We start from the raw sequence: 13,504 nt of genomic DNA on the forward strand, positions 1-13,504 counted from the left end.
TTAGGGATTGGTCTCAGTTTGGCATCTTTTCATTGCTTTGAGAGAAAGTTCGTAGCCAAGAAACATGGCTGCACTCGATGGGAATCCTCGCACTGTATTTACCATGAGGCCCCTAAAAAAGACCTGTTGGGGATGGAGAAAGGTTAGAGCATAAGAATATACTGACTGCTTTAAGAAGAGGAAGAAAACATTGACTGAAGTCATGGTGGGATTCTGAAGAACCAAATCTTTTTGGTTTGCTTGGAAGATACACTCCCACTGCTGGTCTTAGCTGAGGTTGGCACTGGGGAACGGGAATGCAATGGCAGAAGTCACTGGTTTGGTATCATTGTGCCCTGTGCTCCCTATGGACCCCCATCTGTACATACCAGCCAGAGCTACAAGAGGTAAAGGGTAAAAGCTGGTCTGATGGAACTGGTGTAAAACAGAAAGCAAGAAATCTAAAATGTCTTCCAGTGTTGTCCTACCTAGCTACAGTCATAGGGTGACAGAACCACACAGTGCTCTGGGTTGGAAGGGACCTTCAAGCTCACCTTGTTCTAACCTCCTGCCATGGACAGGGGTGCTCCCCCAGACCACATTGCTGCAAACCTCGTCCAACCTGGCCTTCCTTCCTTTTGCATCCATAAACTTGTAAACCCTATGCAAACCTCAGGGTACAAGAAGGCTCTGTTTCCATGCAGGAAATGCTCTGACCCTCGGGGCTGGGTCTGTGGGCACAGAAGATGTTTGGAAAGCGGAGAGGGAGCGGTGTGGCTGCGAGCCGGCCCAGCCATGCCCGCGGGCACTGTGTCACAGGGATTATTTTTCAGGTTTCACCTTTGAGCATAGAAGGAATTTTTCAATCAACTGAAAACCAGACTTCCTCTGTACCTTGCTGAGAACTTTCTCACTACTGCCTTTGGCAAAAATATTTGATAGAAGCTGATATTTTCACATGAGTCTTCCTAGGGTCAAACTTTGGTACCCATACATAACCCAGTGCTTTCTTTAATTAAAATAATAAATACCAGCTTCCAGATTTCCTTTTTCTGCTCAATATATTTCCTTTTAAAAGATGCTGGCATGTACAGGAGTGAAAGATTATGTGGCTTTTAAGTGCTTGAACAGTAAAGTGCTTTTGAAAAAACCTTGTCACTCCTGACTCTTGGCCTTAACCGGTCTCCCTTTGGAGCCCCCCTCACTACAAACAGCACACCCTGGTGTGTGCGAGGATGGGCACAAACTGCTCACTTCAGGGTGAGTCTGCTCATAACATGATGGTTGCGGGGAGTATCTCTGCTGGCCCATTTCTCACAAAATCATTCCATTAACCACCAAGGCTCATCACCACAAGTCACCAATCTAAACACCACAAGTTCATAATAGACATGAAAAGGAGCATCAGCAATTAAACCCCTTTCCAGGCTTTATAATGGCAAAATTCCCACAGCTATTATAAAACAAACATGAAAAATCTTGTCCCCAAGAGCAGAAGACCTTAGACTTAAATGTATAACCAGTTTTTCCCTTGAAATTACTGAACTCTACTAAAAATCATCTTATCTTATGTCCAATAAATCCTAAGCATAGTGCTGACTTGTTTGAGATAGAATCAAAATATGTTCACATAGTTTAGATAAAACTTGCAATGTGAAATTGCTGTGTTGGGACATTTTGCATATTATTTGATTTATTGGGATGTTTTATTTTGTTAGTAAAGAGAAGTTTCTGGGAGGAAATTCAGTGTTTTTGCATTATCCATAAAGTAACACAAGAGAGCCAAGTTAAATAATAATGAAGATTTAGGATGAAAAGTCCAGAGGCATAAATTTTTCTTATCAGAATGAACACACCTGGCTCTGGAAAAAGACAAGGGTTATAGTTGCATTTCTTTGTGTACATCAAGCAGTTTTTTCCAGCACTGAGAATGCTGTTCCTTTGTCCCAGAATGAAAACATACAGCCCTGGGTTTGCCATTTGTCAGTCGTGAATCTCCCAACATTTAAAAAGATTTTTCTTACAAGAGCAGGATCCAGTCTTGCTATCAACTATTACTCAATCCTACTGATGGCTTTGGGGCAGGTGCCAGGTGTGACAGCAGGAAAACTACAAGAAGTACAGAAGTCCAGCAGCAAACCCTTACAGCTGTTAATTCAGGCAGGACAAGGAGGGCATAGGGTGAGGATGAGGACGGAGAGAGAAGGGAAAACCCATGGAAGTTCCCATTTCAGCCACCCTACTTTGAAAGTGCACACCAAGGGGAATGCACGAGGCAGGTACTGTAGAGCCTGGGCACCCTGTTCCCCCTCTGACTGTCCAAGCACAGTCCCCAGCAGCTCTCCAGGTGCTTGTGCTTCACAGGAATGTGACTTTTTTCACTCAGTGGCAAAAACTGAACCACACCACAGGCTCCTGTGACAGCTAGCCTAACGTAGTGGCATGTTAGCAAATATTGAAATCACACTGACTTGTGATTTTGTGGGTTATTTTCCTGTTTGTAACTTGTTGCATTTCTCACAGAATGTGAAAATTAAAACTTTGGAGCTAAGAGCCAACGTGCTGTTCTGATGATAAATCCAGATTGATTTCAATATCAGAAGACATTACTTCCACAACCCTGCCTTGGCAATGCAATAAAACTTCAAACCCTTGTTCCCTGCCATTCACATTTTACTGAGGCAATGTTTGCAGGTAGAACAAATATCTTTTATTACACTAACAGACAGAGTCAGAAAAGGGGGATAAGCTTTTTGGCACGCCGCCCTTCATGTTTGAAATGGAAGCAATCCTGATTTAGGAACGCTGACAATAAACTACCTGGGTGCAAAATGAGAGCGTGCAGTGCAAAGCAACTCCACCAAAGCATTGCCCAAGGTGACCAGACACACCCAGAGTGCCAAGACAGTCCCACCGGAATCGGTTCATTGACATCAAAGTCAGTGGGAAACATTTGACCTCTGCATTTTGTAGAAGCAAGCACGGAGGTAAGACTTTCTACTTCTGATTTATGATAAGTCAAATTATATCCATTATTAAATACACTAACATGAAATGTTGTTTGAAGTTAATTACACCAACAGTGTGTGATCCCCAGTCATTAATTTCTTTATTGTGTAACATGCATTATTACTCTCACTTTTTTTGATTTAGAAGGAATCTACATGCTAATTACCTACTGCCATTATAATAATTTAGTACTAACTGCCTTTAGCTGTCTCTCAACCCTGCAGACAGGTTTTTAACAACCACTGTATTTTCCAATTGACAATTAAATACCTAATAACCAGATTTTACTTCAAATGTCACTTACTTTTACGCCCTCTTTCTGGTAGCTCTGCAACATGCAGTCAAGGGTCCCTTTGTACTGGTTTAAATAAACTCCATCTGCCTGAAGTCGACTTTTCACAACATCCATTGGAGTACATACTGCCCAGGAAACAGCTCCTGGAAAAATGCAGAAGTATTTGAATAATTCCTTCTCTATACTTCTTTGGCCGCAGGTCAGTGAACTCAGAAATTGACCTCTCATCTATCACATCATATTCATGCGATATTCATGTCAGGGCATTCACCCTGCTCAGGCACCAAAACAGTGTTTCTGGGAGAAAGTTCCTGGTTTCTGGAAGAAGCATTCAGATTTTGGAGGTTATGCTGCTGATCAGATGTAGGCAACCCAAGAGGGGCTTCTCCAGGTGCAAATCTATCTGCTGCTGCTTCTGGTGGAACATGGACATGCCATGGGAAGAGTCTGAGCTGCCACTTGGGACTATTTCAGAAAAAATGGAGTCTTCTGATAATTCCATTGTAAAGCAAAGTTTGAGCTGAGGATATGAATAAGAGGTAGGTGCATCTCAGGCTGCCAGGATTAGGCTCCACGCAGTGAGATATGCTATCATTCCTCTAAAGAAACACCTATTTCCATTGATCAGCCTGCAGCTGAGTGGGATGCATTGCCTCTGGAAAGATCAGCACACGACTGCAATCTGTGGCCCAGCTGGACAGACAAGAATTTGTCTGAACCTACATGAGTGTTGGGGCACACTAGAAAAGCTGTCCAGAGGCACCAGGGGCCTCTTTATTTGAGGAGGAATGGAGAAGGCATTTTATTATCATTACCTGAGCTAAGGATTGATTTGCCTTTATGGATCTGCAATTTAGAAATGCCAAGAAGTCGGGAGTGGGTGTAGGGGTGACCTTTCACATGGGGGGGATGCACGTGCCGGCCTTACTGGCAAGCATACACATGGAAAAAAGAAGGAGATCAGTAACAGCCAACTTGGCTTCTGCTAGGTGTGGGTAGGTGCACTCCTTCCTGGTGGCCAGCCAACAGGTTGAAGTCCTCTTCTGGAGAAATCTTGGCTGCCATGTATCCCTGGCAATGTGATTGGCAGGCTGCCCTGAGACATCCAGGGAGACGAAGGCAGTGTCTGTTCTCCTCTTCACTGACACTGAGCCCAATGAAGGTCTGATAACACGACTTCCATAAAGTTTGTCAAGCCATAAAGTGCAGTTGTGGTGCCAGAAAACCTGGCCCTGGGGGAGGAAGGTCGTTCAGTCCCGTGTCCTCTCCTGATGTTCAGGATGATGCGGAGGCCCTTGAGTCACCCTCATAATCTGCCCTGAGAACCTTCCCGTCCTTGTTTTGCCAGTGCTGTGAGGAAGTAAAGGTGCTTACCTGCTACACCCCCTGCCACCCAGATAGAGGAGGGGTTAGGAGAAATGCTTCCATCAGGAGTTATCCAGTCACAGAACATTGCATAAGGAACGAAATAGGCGTAGTACCCAGGAACATCCCTTAGGAGCATTGCTACATTGCCTCGATATACTCCTGCTATCCCCTCTTTCTGCAGGATTGTCCTAAAGCAGTGAATTGGGCCTCGGTACACAGGAGATCCAGGAACTGTGGATTTTAACTTAACACTTTCTACAAAAAAAAAAAAAAAAAAAAAAAAAGATACAACTGTTAAAATAGATGTATTGCCACAGAACATCTGTCCAAAGCCCACTGCCATTGATTAGAAGTCACTGCCATCCATTTTCTTCTGCTGGCATCAACAGATAGCATGGGAAAAAAGTTTTAAGAGAGAGTACTTAGGACCATTTTCAGAAGACATTTAGACTCTTCAAGACAGATTTTTCTTAGATGTGTGGCATACCTCCCAATAGGTATGTGCCCAGTGAGATTTCCAAATAAGTTTAAGGCTATGTTCCCAATTTTCATGAATTTTAACTTCAACTTATGCCAAGTCACATCTTTGAAAGCCTTAACATCTTCAGAGTCTGGCCCTTCCCATGCAGACCAAGTTCTTTTTGTAAAAGGCATTAGGTTGCTAAGCCGCATGGAGGCTTTAAAAATGGACATAATGTTGTTTTATCAAAGCAACAGAAAAATGGCAGCATTTCACAGTTCAACACCATGACTGTAATCATGAGAAAGGTGAAATGCGGAAATCCAAGCTATTCAGCTCTGAAGCTGCTCCATGTCTTCATTTGGTTGTGCATGTGCTCTGCTGGGGTTTGCTGCATGCTGGCAGCCTTCAATGGAATTCAGCTGCTGTCTAGAGCTGAAGCAGCTCCTTCTGCCTGCAGCTTGTGGACAGGGAACAGCCACCCACTGCCATCCTGCTGGTGTCCCCTCCTGACCCATGCTGCCCACACCTGGGCTGTCTGGCACCCTGTGTGAAATAAGTCAGTGGTTTTTAAATGTAAATGGGAAACTTCTGCTTTTGAACAGAGAAGAGTGGAATAATGGAGAGAGGTTTATAGGCAAATATATATGGGACTGAGAGCGTGCAGAGGGAGATGGGGAGCTAGTATTGCTGCTGGCAGCCATGGTGCTGCTGCTGGGATCTCCAGGGGACCTCACACACCAGGAACTCACAGTTCGTGCAGCTTCTGGTCTTGAGCAGACCTGACTCATGTTCCTTATAGATCCCAACTGGCTGGAAATGCCACTGATAAAAACCCTTCCCTTGAGCTGAGCAGGATGGGGTCCATCCTCAGGCAAAAGGGGGAAATTTTAGCCCAACTGCAGCAGCATGAGGCAGCAGAGAGCCCAGCCTTGAAAAAAAGTTGTCGTAAAGCTCTGTGTATGCACCAAGGACTGGCAGAGACAGGCAGAAGCAACTCTTGCTTCCTACCTTTGGTGTATGGCTGTGTTTGCATCTGTAGCCTTATCTTGACCAGCTCCACAGGAGTGCCAATGCCCACAGAGAGCACCCCTGCCACGAGGCTGGCCACAGTCATGTCGGTGAGCGACGGCGCGGCAGCCGCGTCCCCATGGTGCAGCCGGCTGAGGAACCGCAGCGTGTTGCTGTAGACACCGAACACCATGGAGCTGTAGATGCCGATGCTGGCCAGTGGGAAGGACATGCCCTTGAAGAAGCCAGCCACCTATCCAGGGAAGGGAGCAGGGCTTAGGAGACTGAGCAGGCCTGAGCAGTGTAAACCCCTACTTGTCTATCAGGTTAGAAATCACAGAATGGTTTCGGTTGAAAAGGACTTTGAAAGTCATCTCTTTCCAATCCCCTGCCATAGTCAGGGATGAAATGCAAATCCAAGTAGCAGATGTTTCCTGGAACCAACTGTTTGCACATGCTGAGGGAAGGAAATTTGTTCATGCTGCTAATGGCTTATGAAGATTGTGCAGAATACAGGATATGGCTGAAAGCACAGGAACCCACATAGAAGTTCCTTGTATAGACAGTGTTTGTTCTGGCTTCACCAAAGTCAGCAAAATCCCTCTGGGAGATCTTTGCCAGTGAGATCAGGCAAAAGAATCCCAGTGGATGCAACACCCTAACCCATGTGGAGACACTGATCATTCCATGCCAGGGATCACTCTTTTCCCTATAGGATCACCAAGAGGGTTACCTTAGAGTTAAGCAAGAGAAGGCTGTAAGGGTTTGCAGGCTCAATTGCATCAACATTATTGGTCTTTATATAACTGCTGGTGTCAACAACATTTTGTACAATTGCTTTATGCATTTATCTATTTATTGACTTGCACTTTCTACCAGCACATTTAAAGTACAATGAAGTACTTACAGACTCATTTCTGTACACAGTGAGAACACACTTGAGTGTATTTCCATATCCTTGTCCAGCTTGCAAACGAGTCTGCAAAAGACATTTGAAAAACATGATTAAAATCCTATGCTTCCAGCCCAATGAAAGCTCATGCTACATAAACAGTGTGTACTTTGCTTTGAGAGCAAGTCCTTCCTTAGTCGTAAAGAGAACTGGGCAATAAAATAAGATATATGTGCATCCACCCTCTTGAACTTTGCCAGAAGCAAGGCTAAGCGAGAACTCACAGCCTGAAGCTCTCTGCATCATCTGGATGACTATCGAACTGCTCTCCAGTCTGGACCAGCCACCCTGACCCGGCACAGCAGGCTGCTGATGTGCAGTGCTGTCATTGGCAAGGGCCTCATTTTTGTGGAAATTGAAGAGTAATGTGGTCATCTCTATTTGGAGACTCTCAGGGAAGGCTGGGATGTGTTGCAAAGAGAGGAGAGGTGAGCTCCTCTGGGAGACTTCTGGGCCCTTCTGCTGCAAGGTGGATTTTAAGACATAGAGATACTAATTGGAGTTAAAATAATTCAGTGCCATATCAGGAATTCTCCATGCTTCACTCAAAAATACATTTTCACATAACTTAAAAGAAAGACATTTTATTTCTGGAAAGCAATTTGGTTATACACCTTCCAACAGATATAAGAAATGGCATATAAGTCACAACAAAGCCTATAGGTTTCAACATACTTTCCCCTTCTCATATGTTTATATTTAGATCATCTTTCATTCAAGCTGCTCACAAGGTTGCTCTAGAAATGTCCTAACAAGGGATGCATTTTTTGGGCTTAGAGGTGTACGAGGAAATGGAAACACTGTTCACTCCACAGCGCCTGGGGCTTCATCCTAGCTGAGGCCAGAGCTTATTTTTTATAGGAAGAAACTCACACATGCTCCATCAGGAATATATTTAGGGAATGGGGACAGCATTTCTGACCATATTTATCAGCACTGCTGCTAGCAATCAAGTCTGAAGGGACAGTGCCAACCTGCACTGGAGGGACAGTGTCCATTCGCTCTGCTGGTGCTGCCCTGATTTACACCAGGGTGAAACAGGAAATTATTTGGGAATTTAAAGCCCAAAGGAATGTGTGTCCACCAGAGTTCATGACTGGTGGGAGCTTTTGGATGGCAAACAGCATCTGGCACAATCCTTTGGCCCAGAGCACTGCAAGAGGCTGCCAGTGCCACAATGGGACCCTGGCAGGAGCAGGAGGGACCAAGGTTTGTGTTCACCCCTGAGCCCAGGCTCGCCCCTCACCCTGGGGTGGCTCCATGCAGCTGTTTGCACACATGGAGCATCCCTGCTCTGCTCCAGGTCTGGCCAGAGGCCACAGAGAAGCAGCAGCAAAAGCAGAATATTTACTGAGCCCTCAGAACAAGCTGGTACATGAAGATGCTGCCGTGGCTCTCGCAGCACATGCTGTGCAACGCGGGCAGGCCCAGGCCACGGGTGCAGACCAGGCACACTGACTCACACTGGGCATAATGGGGCTGGGGGGGACCAGGGGAAGGTGGCTGCACTCTGAGCAGCCTAGGACAAGGCGACCCCTGTGCTCAGCCCTGAGTTCCCTCCTGGCTTCATCTTAGCCTGAACATTTCCACTTTGCCTCCATGGGCTTGTTATTTTTCTTTTACCCAGTAACCAGGTATTTAGAGGTTCAAGTTAATATATTTTTTGAGTAACTGAGGGCAACTGAATGTTCTCACAATCTGGTTTTCTCACACATGTCTCTTAGCTAATCTGTTAACATCTGGCACTGAAATCGCTGTTGGCATCTCTGACAAAGTCAGCTACTACGAGTATGGATATTCCACTGTAAAGGTCTCCTTTTTGTTATGTTTTGATTAGACAGGGCTCTTGGGTGACACCCAGAAGCTGAAGAAAGTTCTGGGGAAATGAATGCAATGAGGAGGATGAAAACTCAGTAAAGACACAGCTTTTAACGTTTCGCAAGGACGTAGGAAAAAACAGCTTCTGGGGTTTGATGGAAGCTGCAATGATGGGAAGAGATGGCTGAAGGGGGAAGAGGTGGCTTGATGGGAACTGTGGTGTAGATGCCACTTACCCCACAGAGCCTTATATTCAGTCCTGCCTCCTCCCCCAGATGGGGAAAGACCCCTCATGCTCTGGCAGCTGCAGATGCTGCTGAGCAGCCCCTTTGCTGGCCTAGTGCTGTGCAAAACCTCTCTTTTCCACTTTCCTGCTCCTGAATTGGGAAAGATAACAAGTCTGCCTACTTGGTATTCCCGAGGCAAAGCCTTGCCCAAAGCCGAGAGCAGCAGAGGAGGCAGCCTGACAGTTGTCTTTATAACCACTGAAGGATGGGCTTGCTCTTTCTTGGCATCCAGAAACTCAATGTAACCCAGCAGGAGTCTCACTGCCAACCCCCCGCAAACCAGGCAAGGATGCCATGACTATCAGCCTGAGATGGAGATTGCCTTGGCAATGCTGGGCAGAGCCTGCCTTTGCTGCCTGTGCCCTGCCCATGGCAGGGTGGTGTGGGCAGCCTTCTGTCTCCTCCCACGGGGGTCTGCACCCACCTTTGCACAGGGATGCCCTTGGGACTGGTAGCACTTCAGCAGCTCAGAAAGGATAGTGCTGGCTGGGCATCTCCTGATCCCAGGAGAGCCTGCTGTGTGCAAGGGGATGGCTGTGATGGCTGGGGCAGGGATGTGGTGTGGGCCGTGCTAGGCCCTGCCTCCTCGGCATCACCCTCCAAAGTCTTCAAGGTGCAAACATGACCAGTGACTTCTGGGATTGCCACAACTGGCAGTCCTGCCTGGTGCAAGAGCCAGGCTTGAACCAGAGCAGGGAACACAGAGTCACAGAACTGTGGAATGGCTTGATTTGAAAGGGATCTTTTAAGGTCATCTTGTTCAACCTCCCTGCAATGAGCAGGGCCATCTCCAACTAGACCAGGTTGCTCAGAGCCCCATCCATCCTGCCTTTGAATGTTTCCAGGAATGGGGCATCCCCCACCTCTCTGGGCAGCCTGTGTCAGTGTTTTACCACCTTTTTTGTATAAGTCTTCCTTATATCTAATCTAAACCTCTTCTCTTTCGGTTTAAAACCACGACCCCTTGTCCTATCGCAATGGGCCCTGCTAAAAATTCTGTCTTTATTTTAGGCCCCCTTCAAGTACAGGAAGGCTACAATAAGATTTCTTTGGAACTTTCTATTCTTCAGGCTGAACAACCCCAACAAGGGCAGAGAAGCTAAAGTGATGAAAGCTGCCCAGAAATGCCTGTACAAAAAACCAGAAAGGAACAGGATCCTCCTCTCTATCTCTGCATCAGTAGGGATGGTCAGCTCGGTTGAGTCAGGATGCATTGGTGTCTGCATGGGCTTGTCTGCATCATGCTGACAAATACCTTCTTACTTCTCTAAATCCTCCCATTAGAGGAATAATTATCTTGCGGGAACCATAAACACTGTATGTCACAGCCCTGGGATAACAATTTCAGCACTCTGCCCTTCCAGCATTGCCAGCACCAGGAAAACACATAAAAATGTGCCTGCAGCAAAACAAGTACAGTTCCCTCATTGCCCTTTGAATACTAGTCTGTGGCAAAGTTCAATAAAACATTGGCAGAACTGCTCAGTGAACCACACACTAAGTAAGCCAGGTTAATTTTCAGCATTAATTCCCCAGAGAGGAACTTGCACTTATCAGTCAGTTCTTTTAGTTTCTCATTCAAAATGAGCATTGGAGAGGAAGAAAGCCTGTGAAAACATCCCAAATTCCCCTTTGGGATAAGTGAAAGTCCTTTGAGGCATCACCTAGAGAGAAGGTCTGAACTGGTGAGGATTTGGGTGGTGACATGTGAACACAGTTCAAACTGTTTTACCTTGACCGTGTCCAGGGGATGGCCCGCAACCACGCTGGCAATTCCTGGGGATGAAAGCAAAGTATTATGCAAAACACTGAAGCTTTTGTGACAGGACAGGATGCAAAGGGTTTAGAGGAGAGAAGAGATTTCCATAGGAACGGTTGTAAGGGGCCTAGCCAGAGCAATGACCAGCATGGTGCCCTGTCCCTGACAACAGCTAAAAGCTGAGCTTAAGTACTTTTCTTGTACACTCTCCTGGATTCCTTCAGCTTTACATCTCAAAGGTGCTGGAGAAGGAGAAGTCATAATGTATGTCCTGTCCAGGACCAACCCCTTTTGCACTCCTGTAAGCTCACACAAATTTTTAGCCTCAGAATGGTGAGATTCCTGTTAGACACAAGGCAGTGCTTTCTCCTGGTTCAGTGATGTCCTAGCTGACTGCTAATGGCACCTATGAACTCCTCATCCTTTGCTGTTTTAAGAGCAGTTTCTAGAGATACCTGTCAGAGAGGATTCAGATTCTCTATAGATCTTTACAGTGCCATCCCACCTTATTCCCCATGGTGCTCTGGGGAGAAACTGACCCATATTCTCTTTCCATCCACCCACCTACTCACACCACTCACTGCCAGGAGCTCTCATGGCAGGACAGAGCACAATTTGGTTTCCCTCTTCTCCAGGAGAATGGAACACCTGTGTGCCAGGATATGGTTTTGTGTGTTTGTTGCAAACAATACTGGCAGGTTTTAGGGTTTGTGGAGAGTGGGTAATCTGTGATGCGTCCTCACCAGCAAGTCTGTGCAAACCAGTGTCCACAGGTGCTTTGGGGACGACGTGGTTTCTGACTCTTAGTGGGTTAGTACTGAAAAGAGCATCATGTCCTTGGTCAACACATTATGACTTTTCTAAGAGTGTGTTAAAAAAAGTCCCCTCTCCTCCTGGACCTGAGACCACCCATGGTCTAGTGCTATGCACGAAAACTCCCAGCTGCCACTGCTGCTGAGCACTGGTGGCTGTTCACCTCCCGAGACATCCTGTCCTGTTGCCGGGGGTGTGCAGCCACAGCACAGGGCAGAGAGGCAGAGAGAGCAACCACAGGCTACAGAGATCCAAAAATCAGCTGCTCACGCAAACTTTTGGCAGAGGTTTTGGGTTTTTTAATCAGCTAACTTAGTAACCACTTCTGGCAGGACACCTATGAGCCACCTCACACCCTGCTCCTGTGTGGGGTCTGAAGAGTCACCTGGACAGAGGTTTTCTCTGTGGTGGCTGGTGCCACAGTAGATCCTCTGTCCTACTGCAGCCCTGGGGGCAGCACAGCTGGTCACCCTCTCAGCTGGCAAACCCAGTGGACATTTCTCAGTTCAGTAAACCTTGCCCCATTACTGGCACCTCTATGGGTTTGGCTTCCTTTTCTTTCTGATACCTGTTTCCCGGTGTTTGCCATCGGAATTCCCAGCAGACAGGACCAATCCTTGCCCTGGCCATTGGCCCAGTGGCCGCGGTGGGACGGCAGAGTCAGAGCCCGGCAGTGCCTCTCCCGGGGATGGGGACACGGGGAACCCTGGATTGAGAGCTGCCAGCCCTCTCCGAGCCCGGCAGCGCTTCCAGCCGCGGAGCCAAGGACGGGAGAGCCGGTGGGAGCTGGGGGCACGCGGAGCCTCTGGAAGTCGGCCCCGCACAGCAGCATCACACATTCTAAACTTGAATTTTAAGTATCCCGCCCGTGGAAGTGGGATTAAACCGCACGTGTGAGCCAAAGCAAAACAAACCGTGGGAGACGCCGGGCGGAGGCACAGACCGTGGGTGACCCGGAGGATTTTATCCCCGGGCACCTCCGCCGTACCCCCTTCGCTGCCACCCCACCCGCGCTCACGGCATCACTCACCGCCCACCAAGCCCGCCACGAAGTCCTGCAGCTGGACGCTTCCCATGCTGCGCCGCCGAGCCCGTCCCGCGGGGCTGGGGGTCCCCGCCGGGCAGGGGGTCCCCGCGGGCAGCGCTGCGGGGTCCCTGCGCTCCGCGCTCCGCGCCCGCGGCTTCCAAGCGCTGTGACATCACGCACCGCAGCTTAAAGGCGGCGCAGGGGCCGCGGAGACACCGCCCGGCCGGGGCGGGGAGGGTCGCGGTCCAGGCGGGCGTGACGGCGGCAGCGCCGGGGTTCGTCCGTCGGGGATGGGGAGCAGAGAGGGCTGCGCATCACCCCGGGGCTGGTGGCACCGAGGAGCGGGAGGAGCAGCATCGTTCCCTGGGCGGGCAACGGGGGACGAGGCTCAGCGTGAAGAGCGGAAGAGGTAGGGGAAGATCATGTACACTCGCAAATTGAAGATGCAAGTACAGAGATAAAGAGTATTACACCCTTAATCAATTGAAAAACATCTCCGTTCCCTTCATTGAAATCACTGCCTCATCGTTTCAGGACATAACCCCAATTTCTGTGTAACCCTTCCAGGAAATAACCCCAATTTCTGTATTTTGGCAAGCAGTGAACAATTGCCCACCTACACCATTCCTTCTACATAGTATTCACAATTTTCTTATACATCTATTACGTGCTTCTCCATCTGCCCAGTCTTTCCCAGAATCAAGATTCCAGATCTTGTTTATTCCC

General features: G+C 47.8%; 1 protein-coding gene across 1 annotated transcript; it reads right to left on the reverse strand.

The window, feature by feature from the left end:
- Positions 1-12,827, reverse strand: SLC25A48 (solute carrier family 25 member 48; the record flags this gene model as incomplete). The annotated part of the gene is made up of 7 exons (XM_082291252.1): positions 1-123; positions 3,293-3,426; positions 4,658-4,906; positions 6,123-6,375; positions 7,030-7,101; positions 10,912-10,955; positions 12,782-12,827. The coding sequence occupies 7 exons, from the start codon at positions 12,825-12,827 to the stop codon at positions 1-3; spliced, it is 921 nt and encodes a 306-aa protein (XP_082147378.1).
- Positions 12,828-13,504: the final 677 nt, after the last annotated feature.

Source organism: Coloeus monedula (assembly GCF_965178545.1).
Source record: "Coloeus monedula genome assembly, chromosome: 15".
NCBI lineage: Eukaryota > Metazoa > Chordata > Aves > Passeriformes > Corvidae > Coloeus > Coloeus monedula.